General features: G+C 42.2%; 2 protein-coding genes across 2 annotated transcripts; both read left to right on the top strand.

The window, feature by feature from the left end:
- The first annotated feature begins 3,122 nt into the window (after positions 1 to 3,122).
- Positions 3,123 to 3,692, top strand: LOC128713305 (alanine and glycine-rich protein-like). Its single transcript, XM_053808169.1, has one exon. The coding sequence runs from the start codon at positions 3,123 to 3,125 to the stop codon at positions 3,690 to 3,692; it is 570 nt and encodes a 189-aa protein (XP_053664144.1).
- A 63-nt stretch (positions 3,693 to 3,755) lies between these two features.
- Positions 3,756 to 4,652, top strand: LOC128713206 (uncharacterized histidine-rich protein DDB_G0274557-like). The gene has a single exon (XM_053808070.1). It carries the CDS (start codon positions 3,756 to 3,758, stop codon positions 4,650 to 4,652), a length of 897 nt encoding a protein of 298 aa, XP_053664045.1.
- Positions 4,653 to 19,523: the final 14,871 nt, after the last annotated feature.

Here is a 19,523-nt window from a genome sequence, read left to right as displayed (position 1 = left end):
TGCCTACGGATCATTGGTCCGGATGAGATTTTGAGTCGTTTCTTTCGTGTAAAGGCCGGCTCCGCTACCAAAATACCATTAGACCGCCAGCAATGGCATCAATAACTCCATAAGCTCTTATTATGTTGTTGTTTACAATTGTAAACTATGCCTTCATAATGTCTTCGGTTGGTAGAGGATTTTGCTTCTGATGTTGAAACTTTTTTAATGGCATGAGTAATTCCATAAGTTCTTCAGGAAATTCGAGACGGTTCTCCTATTTGCCCAGTTAGGAGAAGAAGATTCGGTGTTATTGTTTACCCAACGGCCACCAACAAACGTCACCAAGTTCAATAACGGTTGATTCTCTGGTGTCCATATCAGACCAAAGTTTGTTAATTTTTTTGATTTCCTCGCGTCAGTTAGTTCGCGTTTCAAACAATTCTTCAAGCCATTTCGGGAAATTTAGAATTTGTATCGAAATGTCGAATATTTAAAGTTAAAGGACGACGGTGAGTAAATTCTTTTGGCTGCAACTTCATTATTCTGAGACCTTCTGCTTCAAGAACATGCAAAATAATCCATTTTTTCAACAGGCTGGCGGTAGTTTAATATAGTTATTGGGTATATTAAATTATTATTCTTATTATTATTATTCCTTAATATAGTTATTGGGTATAAAACTTCGTTTTTTTATACTTCACTAGCTGGTTGTACAAAAATAAATCAACGCAACGAGATTGAATCAAATGATAAGACTCTATCGAAAAAATAACAAATTCCAACGATAACCGTTGAGTTTTCACGAAAGATAATTTGGTGCGCTGTTTCTTACACTGTTGATAGTGATGAAGGATGATACGATTGGTGCACCATTTCGGCAGTGTTGCCCCTAATGTTTCCTTTGTCACGCTTCACCACTACGATTGGACGATGTGTGCACAAGGATGGCAGCGTGCACGTAGAAGGCAACGTTTTTCGTTTCCGTTTCGTTCCACCCGCAGCGAACATCCCGTCTGTTTGCGTGATTTTTTTTCGGTTTGGTGGTGGTTCGGGAAAATTTCCCATTTCCTCCCACGGCAAGGAAAGAAACGAAAATAAAAGGGAAGGAACAGCATCCGGACGGCCAAGGTGTTCGTTCAGCGAGTCTGCGCAGTGCTGGCAAACGATGGAACGTTCGTAAGACTGTGTTCCATTTATTTGCATGCACGATTGCTAACGGAAAAGAGTTATTCGCACGGGTAGAATCGTTGACATGCCTAATGAGTTTAAAGATTTTAATGTAAAGAATAAGTTAGAAGATTAATTATTACGTTTTAAAACTTTGTTTTCCTTTCCGATCGCAAAATATTACAGGGTTTTTGAGTATTCACTCGAGTTATGCAGAAATTTTTGGATTGTTTTCAAGTTGAAGGGAAATATTTTTAGGGCAGATTTGGAAGATTTTCCACTTTTTGAACTACAATTTATGTTAAGTGCTAAACGTTCCACAATTTTTTACCATCACATATTGAACATTAGATACTTGTTACGAATTCCCGAGAGAGATGGAAACACATAGAGAACTTGTTTTGAACTTTATCTAGTGCAGAGAAACATCCGTAAGGAAGGGGGTGAAATAATTCATTTACTTGTAGTCCACACACAGGTGATGAACTAGGTATGGTGAGTGGAGTGTGAAGTTTGATAAGTGGAGATAAATAGTAGTGTTGTGCGTAATAAATCGTTTGAGGTGCTTGTTGAGTCAGTGTTGCTATAAAACTATCATCAAATTATTAAATTAAATTACTATTATTAAATTATTATTAAATGATTGCTCATAGACCAACATCACCTTAATCGTGCAAATGAATCAATAGCAGAAAATGTAGATAAGTTTAATCAGAAAGCAGAGTTCAGTTCTTTCGAAGTCTAGGATTAAAAAAAACTGAAACCGAAAAGGTTTTAAATTATAATACAGTATTCTGTAGACCTCTCAGGACCTCTCAGTCTTAACAGAACTAGTTTATTATTTTTTTAGGGCATTCTAGAAATACCAGTCTTATAATTAGACATAGCTTGGAACGGGTGAAAGATTTCACATCTACCTCGAAGTATTCCAGTTCAACTTGAAAATAATCCAGAAATACTTCAAACTTTACCATCTCCATTTGAAAAACCCTGTACTTAATTAAGCGGCAAATTATCCAACAATCCTTGTGATTTTGAATTGAATTGAAAAATGGTGCTGATTTTAAATATGTTTATATCTTCTTTATGTATTTCTCATGCTCACTCCAGACGGCAGTAGCGCCTGCTTGCACTAATGGAAATGGAAAATCTTCCTAACGAAGTGATTCTTTAGAGTAATCGTTCAATGGGGTTTCCGATGCTCGAAATACAGCTTCTGTCATCGCATCTAGTTCTCTCTCTCTCTATCTCTTTCTCTCTCTCGCTTTTTCTCTTTCTCCTATAAAGAATTGTTATTTTTAATTACAGAGAATCGTGAGGAAAATACAAAAAAAATCCTCAATTTCAACTAAAAAACGCTAACCATAATAACTTTATATTAACCATTATTAACTTTATATTGCAATATTATATATTTAGCTATCGGTTATCAATTTCAATGTTTATGTAGATAAAAAGGATTGCTATTTACACTAACTTGGTGGTGGATTTTTTCCCGTAATACTAACAACGGTTCCTTTTCTTTCTTTGCCCTTGACACTCCATGCGTAAATCCAATTTCCAAACAACAAACAAACGGTCGACGGCGGTTTTGATAGGTATGGTTCTCGAATCGGCGCGCAAAATGGCGTCGGGAGGAGAAGCTCCGTTCGCAGAAACGGCTGATCAACCACGTGGGCGGCGTGGGCGGCGGTGGTGGCAGCGGTGGTGGTGGTCTGGGCAACGGTGGGCTTGGTACGAGCAGCCTCGGCGGTCAGTCGGGTGGCGGTGCGGGCCCGACCGGGGGCGTCATTGGCAGTATCGGATCGGCGGCCATCTGTTCACCGTCGGCGACGGCGGCCAAGCTGTACCAGTCCGAGTACGACAACCCGTACGGTGCGGCGGCGGCGGCTGCGGCCGTCGCCTCCGGTCAGCCCACCACCGCCGATTGCTACAGTAACGCGATCAGCAATTCGGCCGCCGCCGTCGGCCTAATGTCGGCCCAGCCGCCCCGCGACAACTATCAGTACTTGCTGTCGGATTCGCTGCATTCGCTCAGCATGCCTTACTCGTTCCACCACCGGCTGCCGTGCAGTTCGCCATCGTCCGTACAGCCGATGGATCTCAACACACATTCGGCCGCGTCGGCGGCTGCGGCGGCGGCTGCTGCCGCGTCCGCTGCCGCCTACAGCCAATCGATCAACATGACCGACCTGTCGCAGATGACTCCCCCGAGTGCGGCAGCTGCGGCGGCCGCTGCTGTCGCTGGGTTGCCCCCGGTTCCGACACGCCACCTGCCCATCATTACCAGTGCGATAACGGGTGGTGGCGGTGCGGGGGGTGGTGGTGCCAATGGTTCGACAGCCGCCGGGGCGACTAACGAGCTGGAGCCGGCGAGTGTTGTGGCGGCGGCGAGCGCAGGAAGCGGTGGAGGTGGAGGAAGTGGCAGTAGTGGATCAGCAAACAATGGTCAGCAGCAGCAGCAGCAACAGCAACAGCAACAGCAGCAACAACAACAGCCGCCCCAGCAGAGTGGCGGCCATTACATTACGCGGCTAGAATAATCTTCAATCTCGTCGGCGGCAGCTGCAGCGGCCGCAGCGGCAGCAGCCGCCGCGGCTGCAGCCATGTTACCCATGCTGCATCCGAATCCGTCCTCGTCCTCCTCCCCCACACCGTCCTGCTCCTCCAGCTCCTCATCCCATCAGCCGCCTCTTTCGCTCCACAACCCGCACCATCACTCCCATCACAATCAGCATATGCATCCCGTCCCCGGTGCGCTTTCCTCTCCGACACCGCCCCCGAAGGTGGCGGCCGACATTGTGTCCGGCCTGTCCCATCACCTCTCCATCCTTTCCTCCTCCCCCACGTCTTCCTGTGCGTCGACAACGTTGGGTGCGCTGGCCCAATCCACCCATCGTCACCAATCGCATCATCTGTCGCACAATCTGCACGACCACCATCACCATCACTACCTGCACCATCATCAGCAGCAGCAGCAGCAGCAACAACAACAGCAGCTCCATCAACATCAACAGCAGCAGCAACAGCAGCAGCATCGTCATCTTCATCATTCGCACGGCTCTCCACGGCAGTCGCCATTGCACGGAAGCTCGCTACTGTCCGTCGCCGGGAATTCGCCGCTCGATCAGCACACCGCTGCGTGCAGCATCCCGGGCACCCACCATCCCACACTCACCGCCCATCCACACACCGGCCAGGAGTCGGCACAGCTTAACTTCCCGCACGCTAACCCCCACGGTCATCTGTTCCGCTCCACGTACCGTACCCTGTTCCGCCATCCAGAGACGTTGCCTGCGGCGGCCGCAACCATCACCTCTTTGCGACCATCCTCGCCCGCTCATCATTCCCCAACAGCTACCGGTCCTCCTCCACCTCCTCCTCCTCCTCCGCCTCCACCGCCACCACCGCCACCTCCATCTGCTTCCGCCGCGTCGTCTACTGGTCCCAACGAGCAAAGCAATGACAGTGGGCAGGGTGCCTCACTAGCCTGTCGAGACTGAGCACCCACACACGCACACACTCACACATACACACACGCCGATTAAACGATTATGAGCCATTTTACAGAAGAATTTCAACGTGCGGCAAAGGCACAAAACTCACGCTACGGCACGGCAAACAAATCGAAGACTACGAGAAAAAGCTAAACAAAAAATACGGTGAAAAATGTTTAAAGTGGTAGTTCTAAAAAAAAAAACCATTGTGATAATACCGTAATACGTGTTAATTAAAAGAAAAATAATTGCAAATACCAATTGAACCAATATGGGATTATTCGTGTATGTATGTATATTGTATATTTACCTGACACGTTTTATTCAATCAAAATGAAGTCACCGGGAGGAAACGAACCCCGTTTTTTAAAACATGCTAGCCTAGCTGAAGGTTTTTTTCCGTTTAATTCACTAATCTAATCAGCGAATAAGTAATCCATACATACGAAACTCTGTACTGCAAGTACTACCAGCACAATAAGCCACCAAAACGGGGGAATGGGATTCGGTTGTTAAGAGAGAAATAGAGGGAGGACAGGAAAAGAAAACTTATTTTCCTATTTATTTAACCGCACAAAACTGATGAACCGCCCAAAGTGCGTGGGTAGTTCTTGTGTTTATTTACGATCGTTCTTCGAACCCCTTTAGCGTGTTGCCCTTGCGCAGCTGCGTACGCACGCACACAACAATGAACGGCAATGCAATCTCCCTCCGTATCGGACGGAAACCGCGCAAAAGTATGCGCCTTTTTAGAGCTTTTTAGCGATTACAAATTACAAGTTTCTACTACACACATACTAACATTAACTAATGATGGCCTGAATGTAATCGATAGGTGAGCATAAGTTATGTTTTTTTTTTTTTTAAACTCTGATGTTTTGTTTCTGCTACTTACTCATGAGTTAGGCGATAGCACGACTAGATATTACGAAGAAGCAGGTACTGGGGTAACAGCCGTGCACTCTTAAAGAGTGTTAAATGTAATGCAGAGACTTTTTCTTTGTTAAGGAGCTGAATGATGAAGGTATTAAAAAAACAAAATACACTCGCACACACTCACCCTAATGCAACACCTGATGTTACTTGTTATGCTATTTGTTTGTTGTCGGCACAATAATGCGCGAGCAAACGCAACACGAAAACGAATAAATCGGGACAAATAAATGGTGGTGAATGAGCGAAATGAGCGAGATGATGGTGAGACATGCTGACACCAAGGAATGCATATGATGTTTTTTTTTATTGTTTTCATGGTTAACGCCAAGCGAAGAAGCAGGACTGGGCAGTTTTAATCGATTTTTCAGCGACAAAATAGTACATTTCAATCAAACAGCTGCTGACAGGTGTGTGAGTTGCAATAGATTCTCAACCTTGTTTGACCTTTGTCAGGTGTGAACTGAATGTTACGACAAACCCGAAAACGAACGAACAACAAACAGCACAAAATGCAAGGAAGCACACGAACACAAATGCAGGCGGGGGTTCGTCGTCTGTTAGTAATGCAAATTATATTTTGTACAGAAGAAAGCGCAGCAAAGCATCTTTCAAATTGGTTCTGTCAATGAAGAGACGCGTGTAAAATTGAAACCAAAAACCCAACAGAGTACTTAGATGGATGAAGCAATAAAAAAAACGAAGGGTAGTTTGTAAAACAAAGGCTGGAATATTGTCAAGAAATAAACAAAGGAAAAAGAAATTGTTTAGGAAAAGTGAAAAAGAACACTTATCAGTAAAACAGAAAAATTAACGAATTTTGTGGATAAAAACAAGAACAACAAAACAAAACCATTACTCGTTTGCTTTTGTAGCGATCATTTGATTGGATTGAATGTGAGAAATTAACCAATGGTTTTGGGTACAATTATTTACATTTACTTCACCTTCTTTTAAGTAGATATATGGGCTAACGACGTTACAGCAAACATAACTGTTTTGCATTAACTTAGGTAAGAGAATATGGTTTATGGTTGGGAATTGTTTTGAGTTTTGTTTTGTTGCTTTTTTGGTTTGGTTTTTGTGTTCATTGACAATAGTATTGTTTGTAGAAAAAAAAAAGTTTAATTGTTTGTTAATTTTTTGTTAATATATTGCTAATACCAGTTTAATGATTTTGTTTTAAATTGTTTTCCTTCCTTTCCTTCCTTTCCACGCTGTTGCAGACATTTTTTTGTACGGTTTTGTTTAAAATGATCGAAATTAAATAAGCAACCACGACGGCCTCGTGCGCCACGAAAGCAATCAAGTAACTACACCGTTCATAACCACCGGGTGTACGTGGCGAATTCCACCGTCAGCGCACCGTAATGATATCATTACCCTCCTCGGTGTCTTCGGCATCGTCGACGCTAACCGCGTCGACCAGCGGTACGCATGCGCCACTCTTCAACGTGGTCGATGTGACCGGTTTGGGGCCGCCCGTTCATCCGGACAAATCGCGCAGCACCAATACGACCGGCGGACAGGCAGCTGCCCGGCCGGCACATGCCACACTAACGACCGCGGGCGGCAGCTTTCGGACGGAGGCGGACCAATTGACGAACGGTGCCAATTTCGGTGGGCAATGGCCGGTGCGCCACGCCAAGGGGCTCCTGAACGGTCCCGGACAGAACAATTGTTTCCTCAACTGTGCCGTACAGGTAAGTGCAATGAAATTGGGACAAATTTTTAGAATACGCCAATGATAGACCCATTCATGATTATATTATGACATCAATGTTGAGATTTCAATGTTTTTAAAGTCATACTAGGGTAACTACCCAAGATGTGATGCGAGGTTTTTATGTCGCTTGAAGTTCTTAATAAAGACTTCAGAATACCTGGCATGTTTCCAAAATTGTACTTCTGTAAGTTGAATATCTTCATATAAAAAATCGATTCTTGACATAGAGTTTGCACTGCTGCCCATAAAAGTACTGATGTTTAAAAGCAAATCAAAAGAAGGAACTCATGGAACTAGTGTTGTGCTTAGTAAATGTTTTAAGAAGAGTCATTCATATGAATCTTTAGCGAAGAGTCATCCAAATCAGAGATCGACTCCTAAAAGATTTATGAATCCTCAGAGCTGTAACGGATCAAGCAGTTAGGAGGCTCTAAGTGAAATGGTCCAAACCAGGAGGGGGACTCATAGCACCCTTTGAATAATTCAGGAAACTTAAAAAATTCATTAATCTTTGTAATAGAGATTCAGATTCACTGAATTTGAATTAGATTTCGCCAACACTACATGAAACACACGTACGTTTTATACTATTAAAGTCCGCTTTACTTTATACTTTTTTTATTATTCAAGAAGAATGGCCAGACCGTATTGCTTATAACTAAGTGTAACTCAATCTAAGATACAATTTAAATTCGTTTGAAGACATTCATCATCATCTCCATACAATGAAAGCTCCAGGATTTCCAGGATTCCAAGGTTTGAGGATATCCTACATGTTAAAATCCTCAAAGATACAAGTTTCAGCTGGTGCTATAAGACCATTAAAGTTGAATTGTACATCTGATTTGCACTATTGACCTGAAATATTGGTTAATGTTATCATGAAGGCGTTTGTATTTTATGAAACCGAAGGGTTCTTTTGAGAACGCCTTTTTGGTAAAGTCAGTGCTCCGCTTACATAGAAGATGTTGGTTCATTACCTAACATAGCGCCACTGCTTTCAATACCGTCAGCTCCACTAGGTCTCAGTAGTTGTGATCAGCAATCTCACTAAGTCTCAAATTCCGAGATTATCTTTGGCGTAATAAAGCTATCTGTTAGAACAGTGACACTGGAACTTGTCTGCTTTGCTAGCGTAGGTTGTATGTCTGGAATGGTTTCTATACTACTGAGTATCTTTAAAGAGCTTGGAGTATTCTTAGTTATACAGGCTCATCTGTTTTATGGGTGCAGTCCTACTGCAGAGCTATTGACCTTCGAACTTCAAAAATTCATTTTCCCAAATTCTGAAGCAATTCAAGTTCCGTAGTAAATTACCAAATTTTTGATTAACTAACCTCCGGTATACTGACATCCATTGTAGAATTTCCAACATCGTGGTGCTCAATGCTATTCTCAACCTTATAAGCTACATACGAAAGCCCGGCAATAGAATAGCTCGTCTAAAAGTAAAATGAGTGCTCTTAAAGACACACACAATTTTTCCCTCTCGAGCTCTTTGAAATGAAATGAAAAACTTTATTTTACAAAAAGACCAGGACCTCACCGGAGAGGGTCGTCGGGTTTTTCATCTTTTTCCCCCGCGAACACGTATATTCTTCCACTTTTCACTGCCAACCGATGCGAGCCATCGGACTACGAATGTGAAAACATAAATTATCTACGCTTGGTGGAGCTTTCCCACACAAACCAACCAACCCGAACTCGAACGGTGGGGAGGGAAGAAGCGATGGGAAACGGAGCGCAGCCCTCCCGTCCCCCCGATGAACCATTGCACACGGGCGCATCTGCGGTACAGTTGGTGCGTTCACGGAGTTCACGGGTGCTTTCTTTCGGCTCCGGTACAACCTGCTGCTGCTACACACATGTGTCAGGTGCCTGAGAAAAGATGGCAGTGGTTCCAGGCTGTGGTTATAAATGCACATGGTTCGCGTCCACCTGTTCGTCTGCCACGCGTTGTAAGATTCTCGCGTACAAAGTTAAAGGGTTTTTGGCAGGTGGTCGTTTTGGTGATTTTTTGCTGTTGCGCTGGTGCGCCTGTTGTGGGTTTGCTGTTCTTCCGTAGCTTTCTGGACCAATTTTTTCGACGGAGGGGTTTTCGTTCTTGGGGTTTTTTTTTGTTGCAAACGAAAAATGAGTCATTTACCCGGTTAGGGATGTATTTATGATTTTTATGGGACGCTTTTTTTTTGTCTTGCGCCCATGAATATTGTCGTGCGCTGGTCGACTTTATTTGTAGTGATTGACATTTCCTTGCTGTGTCCGTTGGTCTTTCTTGGAAGGAAACGTTTGTTTTCTTTTGCAAAAATAATTATTCAATAGACCACAAGATAATGAGGAATTTGCCGGTGTATAAACCATTTTATGATAATTACGAAAAGCGGGACAGTACACTTCGGTACGAACATGTTTTAATTTCCGACCAGGGGCGCAATCCATTCTATGCGTATATGCTATTCTTTGCTGATGTTATCTTCCTGTCGGAAGAAGGAAGAAAGAACAAGCCATTGCTGCATCACCGATAGCGCCCTGTTAGGTGTACCGTTGGCTGCAAATCGGACGGGGACTTCTTCACCACAGTGGACATTGATACGCAGCCCGTTAATTTATCGAACGCTGAAGGATGCTCCCGATTGTCATTACGCGCGATATAAACAGGTGCTAAGGTGTGCTGAAACCGAACCATTTGTCCGTTCTGCCCCGTCCCGCACCCGGAGCCGGCCAGCATTTTTAATAACTGAGCGGAAATGATTAGTGGCACAGTGCGAAACCGGAATGATGAGGAAGGAAGCTGTCCACTCCGTAGGCTGGACTGGGTTCGTTTAATAATTACATGTAATTATACACCGCTGCACTGTAACATCCTGCGACAGGGCACACAACAACATCCGCTAGTCGTGCACGCCTGTAAGCAAATATCCATATCCGTTCTTTTGCGGTGCGCTGAGATCACCCAAAGAACTGTGATGTGTGAGGTTAAGAGCAACAAAATAATGTTGAAGTTTATGGAATAGATTACTGGCACGCTATTTTCCATACTTCAGGTTGTAGATCGTAAGTTTAAAATAAGCCTTATGAAAGTAATCATATTTTAGACTGACCGAGATGTTATGATCAGTGCAGCATAACTTCTTTCATTTATATTCATTATCTTAGTTTTGCTAGATATCAGTGACACTATTAATGGCGTTATATTCATATTTATCAGTTATTGTTGCGACGTTGTTTGACTGATTGATACGGAATATGGCTATCAAAGAGATGATAAAGTTTATTGAATTCCTTAGATATTGATGTTGGATAGTGTCTATGTCCATAGCTAGTTCAGCTGCAGGGAAATTCCCAGCAGTAGGCAAGGTCCTTGTGGTATTCCGAGAGCGCAGAGTTGTTCCAGGTCAAGAAGTATAAACCGTGATTGTCACACTTCTTGTTTACAGTTGTTACAGGATGTTTACAGAACCATGTACTTTATGGACTTAAGAATCTCAAGGGTAGTATAACTATATACACTCTATAACTCTGAATACTCTAGATTTGTTAGATTGTTAGAGATGTTAGAATTAAATACCTTTATTTCAGTACTGAACAGACGACACTGCAATGCAGGGCCTTTGGACGAAAGCTAAAAAAAGGTCTCCAGGAAAAGTCTTCGAACATGTTACTCTAGATTCGATGGACATTGGATTGAAGACTACAAATTTAAAATAACTATATTCAAATACTGAGTAGACGACACTGTAATGCAGGAATTTTGGAGGAAAGCTAAAAAAAGTCTTCAAGAGAAGTCCTTGATCATGCGGAGTACGTGTATGTCGTTAATTGATTGTATCTCATAATCATCTCTGTGGCCTGTAAGATAAATGCTATCTTTATGGTTTAATCAAAATCTTCGGTTTTTATCATAAAACTGGCATTGGGGTAGATCACGGTCTAAGCCAGTTTTTTTGTATGCGTTTTGACGTTTCCAGGCTTATCCGCTTACAGCTCGCCATACAAATGGCAAGCCAAATTAAGCCTAGGAAAGAAGGATTAGATTGGTTTCTCATTGAAAGTACCCATGTACCCAAAACCCAAACTCGACAAATATCAAAACAAAGAATTTTGCTAGCTGGCCTGAGCCAGGTTAGGCCATGTTTCCCGTGTGCGAAAAAGGTAAACATTTTTTTTTGTTAACGAAAAGAACTGAAAAAGGATTATTTTTATAATCAGACTTGTATATTATTTCAAATACAATGAAATTAAAATCAAATTACTAAACTTAAATCGATTTTTCTCAAATTTTAGTTCCACAAAAATGATCCCTTGTGTCATTCTTTATGTCAAAATGCTATGTCCTTTACGAATCTGTACAGAATGATACAGCCCGGTACCTGGATTATTTGACAGATACAGTCTTAAAGCTTAAGCTTTCTAACTTTTGGGATGATCTACCCCAATATTGGCTGCCCAAGCCTAACGTTAACGTCTCTTGTTGGTTTCGATAAGTGCAAAAATAATCTCTTATTCTTGTTTTCTGCTTACCTCGAAACTAGAACTGCCAGATTAATCATTTTGACTGGAACGCTTCATTTTCTTTAAATGAATTTGAGTGGTGAAATTATTGTACCGCAGCTGATGCATGACTTTTACTAAATTTTTCTGTAGTTTGAACTGAAAAATCGTATTAAAACATACTTCTTCGAAATTGTTTTTAAACTAACCATCATTGAAACACGCTTAAAACGCTTGATAGTGCTTGTGTTGAACTGCGGAATAGGTTTATATTTATACAATTTCCATGCATGTCTTTAAAATTCTGCATTGTGACCGGCATTACTTGCTGTAACTTAAAAGTACGGCGTACTTCTTACAAACTGTCATGTAAGGCAACTTCATCTACACTCATTTATACTACGGCAAACAAAAAAAAGGTAATACCTAACCGAAAAAAAAAGAAAGACACACTTTCATGCATTTCACCAATTCATTTTCCTTTTGTCGGTCACCTTTTGCTTCCGAAAACCGAATCGAATTCGGAACTGTTTAGCGTGCGCGGATGTGGCCAGCATATCGCAGAGGGTTTCCATTGTCATCGGCACCCACAACATGGCCGCCTATTCTCGAGTTGCGATTTTCACGAAGAAATTTCCGGCCAGGGTGTGAAACTGCGTAGCTTGATTTGCATCCCTCTTCATCATTATCTACAAAAAAAGAGAGCAGCAGCAACACAGCACCCCACACAACCATAAGAAAAGCAACAACAACAAAAAAAAAAAACAAATCAATTTTCACTCGATGGCAGTGTCTGCGACCTTCTTTAGCCGGGACTGTTGTGCCGGGATGGTGGATTGTTTTTACGTGTGTTCCATTTATGCGCGCATACACACATAGTGTGCGCTCGTTTTATTCTTCCCCTCCCCGTTTGCTTGTCCTATTCGCGCGAGGGAAGCTTTACTGATAAGCAAGATCAGCGCGCTTTAAGCATTTTCAACCATGGGACAATCTGGTACCAACAATGAAACCCGACCTGGATCGCGGTAAATTATGCAAAACCGTATTTTATAATCATATTTTCAACCTGGAGACGCTTCTTCTAGAGTTGCAAGACTGTTGCGCACAGTGTTGATTATATCGTTGCCATTTGGTAGTTATTACTGAGCCCAATTCCCAGTAACCGTTCTGGGCGGCGGTTGGTCAAAAGTTGTTGTTTTTTTCTTCCGAGTAAACAAAATTAAATCTCTACTTAAGTTAATTCTACAGTGAAGTAAATAATTCTAAAGTATAAACCTTTTTTTTATTGAAAAGGCATCTTACTACTGAATAAAATATTTATTAGGAAATTCTTGAACAGATATTGAAGTAGTTTTAATCAATAATGAATTCGTGTTGATAACCTCGAGTGTATAAAAACATCCCGCCATACATAAAGTTCTCCATAAACATAAAAACAACAGAATTGTTAATGTGTCGCCACTCGACTACTACGGGGTTCCCTGCCTGCACACACATTTAAATCCCTTCGCAGCGCACTACTTTGATTCGATCTCCGTATACGTATACGAACCGACGCGTCTGGTGTGGGGCGCGCGTTGCGAAAGCCCTCTTAAGGAGACCAACGAACTGGCCGAACGTACAGTAGAAGCAGAAGGAAAGGAAAACGAAAAGAACGCCAACGAATTGACCAACGGAATCGAACAGTGTGACCACCGGCGTATGGTGTCTTGGTGGTGATTTTGTTACTTCTTGGACTCCCCGTTCACACCCTCCACGCCGTTGTCGTCTCGCGGCTGTGCCGTTTTCGTGGGCACCCTGGGCGATTTAAAGGGTTCACGGGCGCGGTATGGTGTACGCGGGTGTCTATGTTTCCCGCTCTCCCGGCCAGGCTGGTTTGGTCGCTTGTTTTCTTATTCTTTTATTCCACTACAGTCGCCTTTTCTCGGTACGATCTGTAGCGATGTGGATATGTTCGGTGTTCCGCATGTTTTATTCAAACGTACCACAACACTCGTACGTAGGCCCGTGCCTAGTACTAACGCTGATGAAGGGGTCAATTTAAAAAAGTGACCACAGTTCACCAACCCCCACCCGGCCAATCGTCCACAGCCACCGCTGTCTTTGTCTGCTGCTCGTGAACACTAACCATAGCGAAATGTGACGTTTAATGCAGAATTAGGCAGTTAAATAAAAACAATATTTTACTGCTTTTATACGCCACGCGCTCCATTAGCACGATGCTATTTTAATCGCCAAACTACTATTTTTAAAACAATTGCCCACAAGCGGTATGATTTTGGTTTTGCCTGTATGCTGCAGATGGAATGGCGTTACGTTCGAGAAATAGTTTTGAAATGGTAACCAGCAATTATTTTTTAGTACGGTGCTCAATTTAGTGCGGCTTGCGTTTTTTTTTATTTCTTCGCGGCGGGTTTTAAATTGGTCATTTTGGTTTGGGCTGTAAGCGTTGGGGTGTCTTGTTATGCCTTTAAATAGCGGCCCAGAACGACGCGCTGTAAGAACGGCCAAAAACGGCGCACTTTTTTTTTGTTTTGTTCGATTTCGTTGTATATGTTCGAAAACGATCCATAATTCAGTCCGGAGATGAAATGGATAAAATGAAAAATAAAAGAGAAAAGGAGAGAAACAAAAAGAAAGAGAAATAAATAGAAAAGTTGTAGACAGATGTAGGAAGGCCGAGGAAACGAACGAACGAAAAGAATTAAGCAAGTGTGTAACCTGAACTAAAGGTAAAGTGAGGCAGATAGAAGCAGAAGGAAGGATAAAGCGAGAAACATGTATCAAAAAGCCCTTCACATCTCTTCCTCCCGAATGAAGCTAGTAGGAGTAGGGAGATGATGAGGAGCAACGGAAAAAAAACCCATCCACCATGCAACTTTTAAACGAAAGACTTCAACGAAAAGGGGCACGGCGCGAACGACGAACCTGGTCGCCGCGTCTCGGCTTAACCTTTCGTCTTGAGCTACCTGTACCCTCCCAGCCTGCTTGCTACCTGTCTCCTTCGCTCTTGTTTTCTCGTTTGGTCGCCTGTGGTGTTTCTTTTCTGTCTTATTTGCCATCTTCTTCGTGGCACTCCGTTATGCTACGCTATGTTAAGACGTGACGCTGCGTTGTAGAAGCGGGTTACATGCTTGCGAGTTTCACGTATTGTTAGAGCTTTTTCTTCGCACCGATCCGTTTATCCCAGCACCCACCCTCTGCTCACCTGCTATCGTAGCATCGCCCAAGCAAGCATCAACAAACACACACACACACATCTTCTGGCCGCACAAGCATATTTCTTCTTCTTGTGTGTGGCTGCATACATTCCGCCTTTTGCTTCCAGAGCACGCTTTGTTGAAACGGGGTTGTTTCGTCTCTATTTATCTCTCTCTCTCGATTTTGAACCATTTCGTTCCCTCGTTTGGTTGCGTTCACCTGGTTTCACCCCCTCCGATGATCCCGTGCACGTACTAGAGAACAGGGAGCGCGGTGTTGTTGTGCTCGATCGTACGCCGTCTTCTCAGATCCCCCAAAGCATGATCAGTCTTCAGATGACCAACATGATCTTAAGACGTGTTTCGTGTCAGCTGCGTTATTTTTATGCGCTGGATTTTTATGGCGCTCAGCGACGTGATTATTGCGCTGGTGTGTGTGTGTCTAAACTGTGTGCGGTGTGCTGCTTACGGTAGTGAGTGAGAGCGTGTCAGAAGATTCGTTTATGGAACGCAATAAAGGCGCAAACGCTCAGCAAATATAAACGAAATATCGTGAAACAGATTGAGCGGGAGAAACACACACATAGGCTGGGTGTGGAGCATTAAATTGAAGCGTTTGATGAATACGGCCATGTTTTTGTGTATGTCTATAGCAGCCTGATAGTATGCAATCAGTACCGCATGGTTTAAATCTTGCCCTGATGAGCTGCCACGAGGATGTATTTGTTTGTGTTTATGCGCGAGTGCATTGTTTAGCCATTAAAATGTGTACCGATGCAAATGAAAGCGATTATAACGATCACCAAAAACAACAGCAACTGAAATGTGTCGAACGTGAGCATATATTAATAAATCCCGTACAAATGCATCGATCCATAGCATAGGGTGAAGACATTAGTTCCGATGTACAACCCGCAAGCAACAATCAAAATGCTTCTACACTCAACAAAACATTTAAACGAACAAGGGAAAGAAACCGCTTCTACTGCATGTGCAACTACCAACAAGCGTCTGAACGCATCAGGCGGAACCGTGCTTCGCCCCGGAAGGGAATGTTAATTGAACAAGAAGAGAAAAGAACAAGTGCGGCGTACCGTTCGGTTACTACCACCGCTTTACGACCGAACGTGCCGGTGTAATCAAATTAAACGAGCTGATGTTTCAGTTCTTAATGCACGTGTTCTTCAAAGAGACACTACTTCCTGTGTCACGATTTGTGCGGTGATGCATGTTTATGCTGGGTGGTTGTATCAATAACAATGTTAAAACAATTTATCGGTTGTCGTACGCAGTGTGGTGCTAAGGAAGACTGTTGGTTTTTTCCCAAAGAATGCTAGTGATGAGCACACGACATCGTCAACGGTTTGTTTTATAACGCAAAAAACGCACTATTACGCTAAAACAGTATAAAACTTTCGCGTATGAAAAGAACAAACCGGAAAACACTTAAACAAACCCATAAACCGGCATAATGTTGCTGCAACAAATCAACCCGATCGGCGCATTTTTTCAAACGTGCAAGGTAATGCTTTGACTAATGTACATCTTATGTTCTGTTGTCTACACACACATACCCACTTATTAGTTAGAACCGCATCACCGTCCATCGTAAGATGAAAAATTTCGGTTTCACTCGATCAATTGTTGGCAGTATAAAGCTAGGCTACGCCTCATACGTACCTCATAATACGCCTCAAACGTACCGGGACCATTACGGTTTCAAATTGCACCATACAGTGGAAGTTACAGCAATATGTCTCCTTTTGCCTTCGCTGTTCCACGCTTCTACCTTTACCAACGCCGTAACGCAAATGATGCATCGCGGCAGGTGTGCGCGAACGAAGAAAATAAGAAACCGGACGTAACTGAAACATCTGCTGTCATAAGGTTATACTTATTGTAAACTTTGGCCAATGAGGAAGTGCAGGATGACTATCCTTTTGTTTGTTGTTGAATCGTACTACAATACCGGTAAAATACAGTGCCGAAGCGCGAAAAGCAAAAGAAAACAAAAGACTTGGCGTTAAAAAAATAAGCTGCGAACCTTTAGAATTTTGAATCTCAAGATCTTTTTTTCTTGAAATAAGAATATTTTTTATACTTTTTGATGTACTGTTCAACGTAAATGTCATGTTTTCGGAATTATTGTTGTAGGAAATGTGTTGATTGAGTAAAAATAATTTTCAAACAACATTATTCGCCAAAGAAAACAAAAGACTTGGCGTGAAATAAATAAGCGACGAACCTATTAATTTATCATATCAAGACCTTTTTTATGAAATTATGCTACTTTACTAAACAAGAAACTTAACAATAAAAATATTTTTGTGCAAAGTGACATAATTGATTAAGGAAGCCATTCAGTTTTCTTAACATAATATTGTTAGTATTACTTTTGCTAGTGAGCGTATTGTGACAAAACTAAATTAATACTTTTTTTCTTTTTCCTTCATTTCTATGTTTGTACGCGAACATTCTAAACATCACTCATGTTTGTTTGTGTGTGTTCGTAACTGCAATAGGTGCTATGGCATCTTGACGCTTTCCGGCGATCGTTCAGGCAGCTACAAACACATGACTGCGGAGGTCCAGACTGTATCTTTTGTGCTCTCAAGGTAAGATTGAATAGTAGTTTTATTTTACTACAGTTGTTTTATGCTAAGCGTATATTTTTTTGAAGTTAAACGATTTTGTAAATTATTTCGACTAGTATTTTATATTTTTTGAGTTTTCCCTAAAAGTAAAAAAACTAAAATAATATCGCAAACAGGCAATTCGTTTTTAAAATTATTAATATAAGAATTATTTTTACTTTAGTTGTAGTATTCAATGATATACCTATATGTATATCGTAATAAATCAATTCAAACGTTTAGGGAGGGTCCATAACTTTGGGGATATAAACGACAAGAAAGTGTAGTATAACTTTAGGCGTTTACAGTCGCAGTATGAAACGCTTTGTGCCTTTGTGTTGGTGGATGCAGAGAAAACGCTTTACGCACCCTCTAGTGATAGGTTTTGAAACTAGCAATGAGTTGTGTGTGGAATTTAGATGATTTCTAAATTCCTTCCAATCATTAATATTGAAAGAATTGAATGATGGGAAAGTACACAACACTGTCAACTATGATGATGTATTTATCATAAGAATGTGTGAATATTTAGCTAGTACTAAGCTGGTCTTAGGGGTGACCTAAGGGCACAGTTTTTTTCCCGCTAAGCTGCTTAAAAGCCACCGTTTGCCATACACGTTGCATGTGGGCTTTTACAGGGCCATGTTGTGGAATTCTCATCATAATCTCTTACCAACACATGGAGGCAGAGGTTAACAAAAAAAATGGTTGAAAACACAGACCTCGTAACTGTTGCTGGTTTGATATGGGATAAACCGTGCGGTCGAAACATGATTCAACACTTTCGATGCATGGCTGTGTGTGTGAGAGTAATCTCGGTCAAACGAAATTGGAAGTTTCCGAAAGTCGATTGAGGCATTATTGCCCGTATAGAGAAATTGCTGCACGCCGTCAAGCTATGCTATGCAGTGTGTTTGTGGGTGGGAGTTCACGTTGAAGTTGTCATGTTTCTTGCGGTAATAGTTTTAGTTGTAGTGTAACCAACATTTATCTCAGTAGTATTAGTGTTTTTGATTGAAAATATGCGCCAAACAGAATATTTTAGTAGCAACACATATTTATTGAATTCAACATATAATCGAAAACGCCTGCTGAATGCTGCTTATGCATAGAGCGTTTCGAGCATTAAAAATATTCCCAACTAATGCTTCCCCTAATGCCCACAGTAAGACACGTTGGAATGTCTTGCAACATTAACATTCTACACACAAAGCAATCGATAAAATGAAAGAGGAAAAGGATCTTTAAGGAGGTTTAATGAGCCACGGGTCGGAATGGTGTGCACGGAAGGTGGCAGCAAAAGGAAGGATGAGGAAAATTTTTGCCTGCACCGAAGGAAGTGCGTGACAGTGAATACAAAATGACGATATCCGTTGGATTGAGGATCAATACCTGTGCGCGTCGGACCGTGTCTAGATAGCGAGAGGGTGAGTGGGCAATCTGTGCAGCAGAGACGGTGTCAGAAGATTCCTCGAGACGGTGTAATTACCTAACCTGCGACCTGGCCCGGAGACGTCCGTTCTGTCTCGTACCAAGGGATCCTGAAAGTATGCCTACAGGGCGTCACAGAAAATGACCAGAGCCAGATTGACAAGTAGTCGGTGCAGAGAGGAAGGTGTTTTTTTTTCCGCTGGTCCGTTTTGTGATAATCATCCAACCTGCAAAGTGGATATTGGTGCAATAATATGTACTCAGACAGGAAATAAAACAGGAACCTCGCTAGACTCGTCAAGCGGAAAGAATTTTAATGGCAAATTTTTTAAAAATAATGCTGAAAACGTCTAGAATTATAGAATTCTGAATCTTTCTAAAGTTATATAAGAACATAAAGCCTTTAGCAATATTAAGGTGTTGAAACATATTCGTTCAAAAAAGCTTCCATCTTAGACTCACC

Source organism: Anopheles marshallii, chromosome X (assembly GCF_943734725.1).
Source record: "Anopheles marshallii chromosome X, idAnoMarsDA_429_01, whole genome shotgun sequence".
In the NCBI taxonomy this organism is placed as follows: Eukaryota; Metazoa; Arthropoda; class Insecta; order Diptera; family Culicidae; genus Anopheles; species Anopheles marshallii.
Note: the sequence above shows the minus strand (reverse complement) of the source record. Positions and strands in the feature narration are given on the sequence as shown.